The sequence below is a fragment of the Ascaphus truei genome, chromosome 2, assembly GCF_040206685.1.
Source record: "Ascaphus truei isolate aAscTru1 chromosome 2, aAscTru1.hap1, whole genome shotgun sequence".
Lineage (NCBI taxonomy): Eukaryota > Metazoa > Chordata > Amphibia > Anura > Ascaphidae > Ascaphus > Ascaphus truei.
Window position 1 is genome coordinate 453,295,618 of NC_134484.1, and position 11,340 is coordinate 453,306,957.

At 45.8% G+C, this 11,340-nt stretch overlaps 1 protein-coding gene across 2 annotated transcripts; it reads left to right on the forward strand.

The window, feature by feature from the left end:
* Positions 1-2,999: 2,999 nt before the first annotated feature.
* Positions 3,000-11,037, forward strand: SELENON (selenoprotein N). 2 transcript variants are annotated; one of them, XM_075587955.1, is made up of 2 exons: positions 3,000-3,201; positions 8,958-11,037. In XM_075587955.1, the coding sequence occupies exon 2, from the start codon at positions 8,960-8,962 to the stop codon at positions 10,652-10,654; it is 1,695 nt and encodes a 564-aa protein (XP_075444070.1). In that variant the 5' UTR covers positions 3,000-3,201; positions 8,958-8,959; the 3' UTR covers positions 10,655-11,037. The 2 variants fall into 2 exon arrangements, with proteins under 2 accessions (XP_075444070.1, XP_075444071.1); XM_075587956.1 differs by lacking the exon at positions 3,000-3,201 and adding an exon at positions 3,263-3,670.
* Positions 11,038-11,340: the final 303 nt, after the last annotated feature.

Below are 11,340 nucleotides of genomic sequence, written 5' to 3' on the forward strand. Positions count from 1 at the left end.
CACACACACACACACAACACAGCAGCTCTATACACACACACACACACACACACACAACACAGCAGCTCTATACACACACACACACACACACACACACACATAACACAGCAGCTCTATACACACACACACACACACACAACACAGCAGCTCTATACACACACACACAACACAGCAGCTCTATACACACACACACACACAACACAGCAGCTCTATACACACACACACACAACACAGCAGCTCTATACACACACACACACACACAACACAGCAGCTCTATACACACACACACACACCCTCTGTCCGCCCCCCCCCCCCCCATCACGTGCGCCGCCCTGCACTGGCTCCGGACGGGAAGCGCGGCCCTCCTACCCCAGCCGCTCCCTTACCTCCCCGGCGCTACCACCCGCTCAGGTAAGTCACTGTGCGTCCCGCCTCAGCCTCAGGCCCACTGCGCATGCCGCCTCAGCCTCAGGCCCACACAGGGTGCTTCCTACCGCCGCTCAGCCGGACGCCACATCGAGCGGGCGCCGGGGGGGAGCGGGGGAGCGCGAGTCTCAGGCCCACACAGGGCGCTTCCTGCCGCCGCCTGCACGCCTCACTCAGCAGGACGGCACATCGGGGGACCAAGCGGGCGCCGGGGGGGGGAGCGCGAGTCACGGGGAACGGGGGCGGGGCGAGTCACAGGGAACGGGGGGGGGGGGAGTCACGGGGAACGGGGGGGGGCCACCAGCCGAACCAGCAGGGGGACGGACGCACGGAGGAGGGGGGGGAAATGCCCATACATAAATTATGACAATACATATGCCCACTGCTCTCCACCCCCCCCGCTCCCCTTTCCCCCCGCTCCCCTTTCCCCCCGCTCCCCTTTCCCCCGTCCCCCTGCTCCCCTTTCTCCCCCCCCCCCAAACCTTTACAACAAATACTCACCTATTGTTCCACGATTTATAAATAATACTACCTATTACGCATTTACATCCCGCGCAACGCCGGGTCTCTCAGCTAGTAAATAGTAAAGGAGGCATGGCACCAATAGTTAAGTGCTGAGTTGTGCAGTCTGGGATAGATCATATCCTCCTTTCCAGCTAGTTCAAATGCAGGAATCAGGGCCAGTAGGTTTTTGTGTTGTCCACTCCTTTTGAACCCCCTTTTAAACTCCAGCACTGCATGCTACTTAAAATGGGATTGTAACTGGGACTTATCCCTGTTTAAATAAAGAAGCCTCAGAGCTCTGAGCATCCAGCAGAGAGAGTTAATTGCAGCCACTCAATTAACTAATCTCCACCTGGACTGAGAGCTCTGTAAAAAGCCTCATGTGAGACACAGGAGAGATTTCTCAGATAGCAGAGTGATAGCTCACACTTGGTCTGACGGAGGAGAGCAGAGAAGCCTGCACACAGACACTGTCTTGAGCACAAAGGTTGTGCTGAGATCAAGACATCCAGACACCTATATTTCCTGGACACAGAGGACCCAGGAACCTGTCAGAGACTGACATGAAGGGCCACCTGCTTAAGGTACTTCCTGAGACTTTGGGGTGATAGGCTGATAATGGGAATATCCCTCCAGTCCTGCAGATAGGGTCTGGGGAAATAAGTTAGACCTTACAAAGTGATAGGGGTTTGTTATTTTGTTGTTTTTGTATGTTTTGCCTGGATAAAGGAACAGGCTCAATAAAACTAAGATATAATTGCACCCAAATCGGTCTCCATTTTATGTATCTCTGCACACATCTATTACATATGGTGTCAGAAGTGGGATGAGAGGTGGCCCTTGAAGTTCAAAGGGGCCCCCGGAGACTGCCTGTGAAATTTGTTGTGCTTTTGCCTGCATACTGTCTGAGCAACAAAACAAAATCACATGCAGAAGTGACCAGATTTAAAGGGCTACACATCCAAGCAGGAAAGAAAAGAAACAAAAACATGGAATTTTAAAATGGCCACCCAGCTGAAGTCAAATACAGACTGCAAGAATGGGGAAGAAAATATGTTCCTGGTGTAAAGAGCCTAGCCACACAGAGCAGTGTTCCTTCGGGCCTGTTTCCGATGATGAGGATGATACCTATGTAGCCACAGAAAAAGGGCACAGCCAGAGGAATATTTTTTTTCAACGAGCCAAGGAACTGCAGCAGTAAGCAGTGCGCTGTGGTCACAAGGAAGATATAGAAGTTTTACTTGGCACGGGCACATCCAGTATCACTGCTGAGAAAGAATGTGTGCACAGTACCGCTGATGTTTCAGAACCTACCAAACTAAAAAAGAAAAAGTCTATAGAGATGCCTGTGAGAGCTACAGTACAAACTCTGCAAGCAAAGTCTGCTCACCTGTAGGACTACCAACTGGGGTTCTAGTGAAAACAGCTGCAATAGCGCCTCCTGAGGTCAGGAAGAAAAATACACCTAATAGCCCCAAAATGGAGGACAAGATGAGGCGTTCCTGTAATGAACCCTACCCCACGTAAGAGTGGCCCTTCCGATCCTATGAGGATAAGGATGAAGATATCTCTTATGTTGAACCCGAACCGAGTCACAAGCACAAAACAAGGAGATAGAGCTCGCCCCAGGCTCCCAGAAGCGAAGGCTTCGGCCTCCTGTGAGCATACAGGTTACAGCATGCAGCAGCACACATAGTTGCCCATGTATTTCACTTAGGGAAAAGGGGCTACACAGACTTGTCTTTTTATATAGTACCAGTGTTGCTGAGGTTGGTTCCCCGCCCCAAATAAATATGTATCCATGAAGTCCAACCTATTGTTTGAATGCAGCCCTGATATTTACTGTTTAGATTTGTGACAAAGGGTTAAGCAGACACTTGCAACCCTCTGTTATCCTAATAAATCTCAAAAACCCCAAACAGTGTAATACAAAGATGGAACAGGATCCAATGCAAGGGACTGGCACTGAACAGGTTAATGTGGAATAGCTGGGCAGAGCTACGTAACACTATGATGCCCTCGACCATACCATTCTCACTAACGAGGGGGGGGAAGCAAGCTTAAAGAGGATCTTTTGGTGCTTCTTCACCTCCCTTTCACGGGAGGGCATCGCCAATCCTGATCTTCGCTTTCATCACCCTCGCTGCAGCCGAGTCCCGGGGGTGTCATGAGCACACGGTGAAGGTTTCTTCCCCCCCGGTAAATGTGCCGGGTGGGCCCGCCTTGTGTTCAGGCTGCAGAGCCCTCAGTCTGGTGTGGGAGTGTGGGGAGGTAAGAGCGGCGCTGCGCGTTCTCTGCATGGAACAGGCGAGTGGAACGCTGTGTCACCCACATTCTATCCTGGTAGCCCGCATTCTATCCCAGTAACCCCTTGAGTGCCGGAGGGGCTTGCATAGATTAATATGCATGCATATAGCCAGCACAATCCTGCTCAGGGCTGTCTGTTTAACCCCTTGAGTGCCAGAGGGGCTTGCATGGATTAAGGCACATGCATGTATACAGCCAACATAACCCTGTGTAGGGCTTTCTTTTTAACACCTTGAGTGCCAGAGGGGCTTGCTGGCTGTATCCTATATGCGTGTTATTTCATCCTCAGATCTGCCAAAGTGGGCTGCGCTTGGTCAGATGTTTGCACTGATCTCCGTGTCCCCCCACGTGCAAGAAAATCATTCGAAGGGCTGAAACTGGAGCCACTAATGCTACTAGTATCCAGTCTTGCATGCTGTAATTAGCTACTACGGTATTTATCCGGTGTAATACGTGCCCTGCGCTGGGGGGCTGTGAGCACATTGTCAGAACATTTCATCCTTGTTACATTTCTTTCCAGTTGTGGGCCAATGTGCCCCCCTCCAATGAATTGTTCCCTCCATGTTAAAGGGGCATTCCTGCTTGACGTCATTGTTTCCAGTGATCCTAAATTCCTCCAAGTTAAAAAAAAAAAAAAAAAAAGTGGTTTCCTTTTACGTTTAAATCCAATGCTACCTGGTAATTATTGTTCTTTTCCCATTAGCTCTAATTATGTTGCTATCATTTGGCAAGCAATCGCCCCTGGGGGGGCACTTCTGTTGACGTACACGTTTACACCTTCAAATTCCTTAGAGAAACTATTTAGGGCTCTATTTAACATAACATCTGAAGCACGTTTTATTCTCTAAAGATAACACGCATTGCACGTTTTATTTTTGGTAATGTAAACATTTTTTGGCAGCTTAAAGTACAGATATTTCATTTCTATGCTTACCGACACACGAAGCTGCTAATGATGATCGTATATAACAGTATATAACAGGAGTGGGCGACTCCGGTCCTCCACACCCACCAAAATGTCAGCTTTTCAGGATATCCCTGCTTCTGCACAGGTGGCTCAGTCATATATCCTGAAAACCTGACCTGTTGGTGGCCCTTCAGGACTAGAGTTGCCCCCCCCCCTTCTTTAGTGCATGCCTGAAATCTATTTATTTGGGGCTGTTTTCTGCATGTTGCTGGTACTCTGCTCTGAACCAGGAATGACCAACTCAAGGGCCACAAACACGTCAGGTTTTCAGGATATCCCTGCTTCAGCACAGGTGGCTCAGTTGTTGAATCCTGAAAACCTGGCATTTTGGTGGGACTTGAGTTGGCCAGTCCTGGTATAGAAGGTGTATTGTACCACTTAGTGACAGTTTATCATTCAGCTGACTTTTGGACCTACTTTTCTTCATGAGCCTCAGATGGCAGTTTAAGGCTGGGGCCATGGTAGTGTCCGCACGCTGAGCGAACAGACTACCTTAAGGCCTCGGGCATGGTGCCTCGGGACGCGCTAATCCGCGCTCCTGCTCTGCCTCACCTGCTCAACTGGAGCTTTTTTGTGTCCTGGCAGGCGAGGCAGTGAGCGTGCTTTGGGGGCGGGGCGGAGGCGGAACAGGTGTGGCAGGAGGCGGGGCTAGTCCCTCTCTCCCATTGGATGTGAGCGGTCACGTGACCGCTCCTCTGCTCCCCTGAGCGGCAAATTTTACATTTGCCTGTCTCTCCAAAATATCTGAGCCTCCGCACGCATGCGGAAGCGGCTGCTAACGCCGCGCTGATGACAGATACAGGGGGTAAGTGCATCTGCTCAACGCGGCTCTGCAAGGCTCACCGTACTATGTCCCAGGCCTAAGGCATTGTTCGCATCCATGCGGCGTGCGGGCGCGTGTGCGGAAGCGGGAGGGGGCGCGCGTTGTGCAAGAAATCGGTTCAAACTGATTTAATGGCGCAACAGGCCGGTCACGTGAGCGGTTCGCCCAATGAAGGCGAACCAGCTCCGTGACGTCCCTCGGCACGCACCCCACGGCCCATCCACCATGGCCAGGTAAGCGCCCGCTCACTGACCAGCCTCCGCAAGGGGCGAAGGCACCATGGACCCAGCCTTCGAGACCATAATAGGAGTTGGGGGGCGAATAAGCAATCCACGTATCATGGTGAGATGTAGCAAATTCACTGACCCAGTCAGCATTTGTTCCTCTTTCCTTTAAAAAGAAAACGCCTCCCACCAGGCGACTAACTATCTGCTAGAAATGTAGGAAATGTTCACAGCTGCAAGTAGGAAGTACATAAACTGGCCCGAGTCAGCAGTGAGCAGACGTTAGGACAGAGAATCCCCAAGTTTGCACATATGTAAGAATACAGGGTGTGAGGCTCAGTACCATTTTCTCTGGACTTTGACCAAGTTACTCTTCCTTGGTTACAATAGACTTTCAATTTCCTTGGTGCAGGGCTTCATTCTTGTAAATGTGCACTGCCTACAAATAGGAAATATAAAAGAATGCATTGTTACACCAATGTGCAAGTGGCATGTTAATCTCATAATAAACGTGCTTTTACATTGCAACAAATGCAGACAAGCTGGAAAAATAGCACAACACAGGTCCTTCTGTCTCCATCACTCCTGAAAAGGAACATGCTGTGGTTTTAAATAATGTTCCTAACCACAGCAAGACTCCCGTGAACTAAACAAAGGAGTCCTTTGCTGCACCCTTCCCTCACAACCCTCCCGCGTTGGATGGCAAAGGCATGTGAAGGAAAGTGGTGTAGCATCTCAAGAGATTCGCAGAGTTCCTTTCTAGAATCAACGTGAATTAATGGCTGTGGTCGGGCTGAGGGGAGACATCTGGTTGATTTTGATTTACTGTTTTCACAAATCGAGCATTTTTCGGAATAGTGGTATATATTTTTTTTTTTTAACTTAAGCTAAAGGTGTTTGACTTTTTATTGAGCTCCTACTCCTCCTGGTATGTCATTGGATGCTGAGGAAGGCATGTCTTCTCCCTAACTTCTGTAGCAGGGAGAAAATAACATGGTTGACATGCATTGTCCTTTTCAAGGTTCTGAAATGAACCATTCTATGTATCTAATAAGAAACCAAATAATGGAAAATGTTTGCTTTAATGATGACAAGATTTGAAAAAGCCTTTTTTTTTTTGTGAGCCAACTGACTAGCGCTTAACTTAGGGGTAACTTTTATAAGGCTTTCAAAAGTGCTTAGCCATACTCGACACCACTATACACTACAACAGGGGTGGCCAATTCCAGTTCTCAAGTGCCACCTGGTCGAAGACTGAGACACTTATTGAGCCACCTGTGCTGAAGCAGGGATATCTTAAAACTTGACCTGTTGGTGGCCCGTGAGGACTGGAGTTGCCCACCCCTGCACTACAGTATATTCTGTTATTGAGGTAGACCAGGGAATAAATACTACATATAATCACTGCATTTACTTGTGATCCGAATAATTTGTATTTCATTAAAGCTCATGGTTCAGTTTTGCTTTAACATGACTCCAGTGGTTAATTTATGGGCCGCTAAAATTCCATCATGTATCTAAAAAAAAAAAAAAAAAGGGAGCACGAGGAAAGAGAATATAAATTAAAAATAAAACCACTTTTTATATAAAATATAAACAATTACTAAACTTACAATATCACATATTATTGGAAGATATTCACACAGTCCCTCCCAACTGATGGACAAGATGGTCCTGTGAGGTCCCTCTGGTAGATGAACACCGTGCAAAAATAGCCGCGAAACAGCAGAGGGATCAAACTCCAGTCCAAATGTCAAGAAAGAAAGTTGCAGAGCTCTAAGCAACTTCCTTGTGGGCTCAGGGAGAACACGCTAAGCGCCTGACGTCACAGCGTCCTGCGTGATACCGTATGTAGACCTGTCACCTCTACGCGTGTTGCATTACCTACGCTTCGTCAGGGGGCGGGTCTATTACTATATCCTATATCTATTTGTGATCCTTTGAACCTGTGATCTTTATGGCATGGTATACACATCTTTATATATGACATGCTATAAAGATCTTTCACTGTGAAGTCTGGATATGAATTATCGTACCATTAGGGAGAATTAGATTTAAGTACCAGATTTTTGTGAATATTGTGTGTTGGAAACGTTCTTTCTTTATCCGTTGCTAAAAATACATTTTTATGTGGTTTCTGGTACTATCAAGAGTTTGACATGTTGGGGAATGATGTAGTTCATTATGTGAGCTATAGTTATATTGTAACGAGAAGATCATGTGGAGCCATTTAGCCTCCCCTTTTTGAATCTAAGTACCATCGATTGATTTCCCAAGTGCTAGCAAATTATATTAATAAATGGGTTATTGAAGTGACAGAGCAGGTTTTTGTTAACATGGACTAACTCATGCCATTCTGTTCTATACATTTATAGTATGTAATTATGATGTATACCAATGAAGGATTTCTATCGGACACATTTTTCAAAAACGTATAAATTTCTTGCACAAGTTGTGCGGAGATCTGTCACTAAACCCAATATTTGGCCTTATTCCACTACACCTATGGGTCATAATCTGGTACTGAGGCAGAGGTAATCCGGCTAGCCTGAAGGGTCTTTATTTCCCATAACCACATGACAATTTTCCAATTGTGATCCTTTGAGCCTCTGATTTTTGTATGTACAATGCATGTGAAATCTGGATATTGCACCATGAGGGAAAATGATATCTAAGTAGTAGATTTTGGGGAATATTGAGTATTGGAAGCATTCTTTCGTTATAAAATTGCCATGAATACATATTTATATGTGGTTTCTGGTGCTACCAATATCCATTATATGATATATACATCATTACATGATATATTGGGGACTGATTTAGTTTATGATCTGAGCCCTAGTCATATGACAATAAGTAAATTAAGTGGAGTATTCTATCCCTTTTTTTTCTCAAGACCCATACTCTGAGTTTCCCATATGTATGCCAATACAGCACCTAATACTGCATTATATTACCCAATATACAGAATTGGTTTTAATATTAGTCATAGTTTTCAAGTACAATGTGTTTCTTGATTATTTTTCAATTCTGTTATGCTTTAATGTTTCTCACCCTGAAGAGTTAAATTGTTTTATTTTTGAGCTAGCTAATAGGGAAGTTTTGGTTCGTATATATAGGATCACCGCTAGAGTAATAAACCCCCTGTCGAAGCGTAGGAAACGCGTAGAGGTGACAGGTCTACATACAGTATCACGCAGGACGCCGTGACATCAGACGCTTAGCGTTTCCTCCCTGAGCCCACGGAGGAAGTTGCTTAGAGCTCTGCAACTTTCTCTCTTTACATTTGGACTGGAGTTTGATCCCTCTGCTGTTTCGCGGCTATTTTTGCACGGTGTTCATCTACCAGAGGGACCTCACAGGACCATCTTGTCCATCAGTTGGGAGGGACTGTGTGGATATCTTCCAATATATGTTATATTGTACGTTTTCTAACTGTTTCTATTTTATATAAAGTGGTTTTATTTTTGAATTGATATGGTCTTTCCTTGCGCTCCCTTTTTTTTTGTTTGTATGTCGTTTGCAGTGTGCCCCGTTCGATCGCGGGAGAAAGTTTTGTGGAGGTGAATTGATGTCCTTGGGGATATCTGGATGTGCTAGGATCAGCACAGACACAATTCTTTGCCTACTGGAACTTGTATCGTGTGTCTGTCTTGTCTTGAATCTAATTTTAGTTCACACACATATTTATTTATTTTTTTTCTAGTTATGTCAACCGATCTTAGAAAAAGGAAAAAAGACACCGATGACGACAATGCCATATTCCAAGACATTCCGGATCAAGAAAAAAGCCAGAAAGAAAGAAATGACCCTTTGTGCTATTTATGCTTCCGAAATGTAATGATTGTCTTACTGATGATAGCTGCGGGGTTTGGAGTGAAGTTTTACCGTGATAATGAAATGGTGAAGCAGCAGGAGGCAGCAGTGAGATTGCTCGGCACAGAAGGTCTGTACATATTCTCCTCACTGGACACTGACAAGGATATGTACATCAGTCCTGAAGAGTTTAAACCAATAGCCGAGAAATTAACTGTCGTTTCCACTGCTTCTGACTATGAAGAAGAAGAGATGCTGGATCCAAGTGGAGAGACATTGTCTATGGCTGCACACTTTCAACCTCTGGTCATGGACACAATGACAAAGAGCAAAGATGGGTTTTTAGGTATCGCCCGCAGTGCTCTGTCAGGACTGCGAAACTGGACCACCGCAGAATTGTCTAACAATGTGTTTTTTGCCAGGCAGTTCAAACCGTTCCTCCCACCAATAAACACGTTGGATCTGGGTGAACCTTGGTGGATAATCCCAAGCGAGTTAAACCTATATACAGGATATCTCCCTAATAACAGATTTTATCCGCCCACTCCTACAGGAAAAGAAGTTATCATTCATAAGCTTCTGTCTATGTTTCATCCGCGTCCTTTCATCAAAACTAGATTTGCTCCACAAGGTTCGGTGGCGTGCGTCCGAGCAATCAGTGACTTTTACTATGATATTGCCTTCCGGATCCATGCCGAGTTCCAGTTAAATGAACATCCAAATTTCCCTTTTTGGTTCTCTCCTGGTCAGTTTACTGGTCATATTGTGATCTCAAAAGATGCATCTCATGTAAGATACTTCAAGCTTTTTGTCCCTAATAACCGTTCTCTCAATGTTGACATGGAGTGGTTGTACGGAGCAAGTGAAAGCAGTAACATGGAGGTCGACATTGGTTACCTGCCTCTGATGGAATTAGAGTCCTTGGGCCCCTCCATCCCCTCTGTGATATATGATGAGAATGGTAATGTAATTGACAGCATGAATTCTCAAGGGGACCCCATCGAATTTATGTTTGAGGATATCATCTGGCAGTCTGAAATAAGCTGGGAAGAAGCTGCTGAAAAACTGGAGGTTTCCATGTATCCATTTAAGAAGGTAGCATACCTTCCTTTCACGGCAGCTTTTGACCGAGCATTTGCCGAAAAGAAACTTGTGCATTCCATCGTACTCTGGGGTGCATTAGATGACCAGTCTTGCTGAGGTTCGGGGCGAACTCTCCGGGAGACAGTCCTAGAGAGTTTGCCCGTTCTTGCTTTGCTGAATGAGAGCTTTGTTAGTAGCTGGTCATTAGTGAGTGAACTGGAAGACCTGAAGAGTAACAAGGAAAATGAGTTGCATGCAACGTTTGCTTCTCTTCACTTGGAGAAATATAACTTCCCAGTAGAGATGATGATATGTCTTCCCAATGGGACTGTAGTCCACCATATTAATGCCAACTATTTCTTGGATGTCACTTCCATGAAGCCCGAGGAAATGGAAAGCGGCATATTTAGCTTTTCTGACGGTTTGGAGGATTTATCAACTTCTACTTACATCGAGTTTCTGAAAGAAGGTCTACAGAAATCAAAGTCATTTTTATACCCCTAGATGTTTAGTCAAAAACGGATGTATTAACCCTTTCTTTGCAATGCTGTGGACATTATCGGACATATTTACTAAGCAGTCTTCTGCCTTCCGGTGCTGGAAGAGCCCTTATAGCCCATTGACTTAAATGAGCTGTGAGGTGTCTTCCAGCACCACAAGGCGTCTTTTGTCAGAAACCTGCCTGGTAAATATAAGGGTAAAAGGGGACGATAGACAGCACTCCGATAGTGTTAAATTTATGCAATTGCAGGGTGCACGGAACAAAAGGGGACCCTTATTCCCCTGTATAGTACTAACAAATCTACGTAAGTACCAGCACTGACTGTCTAATAGCTAAATGATGAAAACAGTTGTAATGCAGAATAAACATTTAATAATAAAACGAACCAGAAATAAATCAAATGTGTTTGCAGAAACCAGTATCACAAATGGGCATGTCACAAAGTGAGGGGTGGGTGGGGGGGGGGGGGGGGGGGAGAAAGGAAAAGGGGAAAAAACATGAAACACAAGGAATATACACAAAAAACGGAGAACGGCAAGTATGCTAGGGGAGAGGGGGGGGACGTTTCGAGGGACTACCTCTTCATCTGGCTCATTCCTCCTGGTCCAAAAGGTCCCAGAGGTACTTCCCTAAGCCTCCCTTCCCCTATAACTGGTCACATCAGACACCCCTGAAAATAGATAGCAAA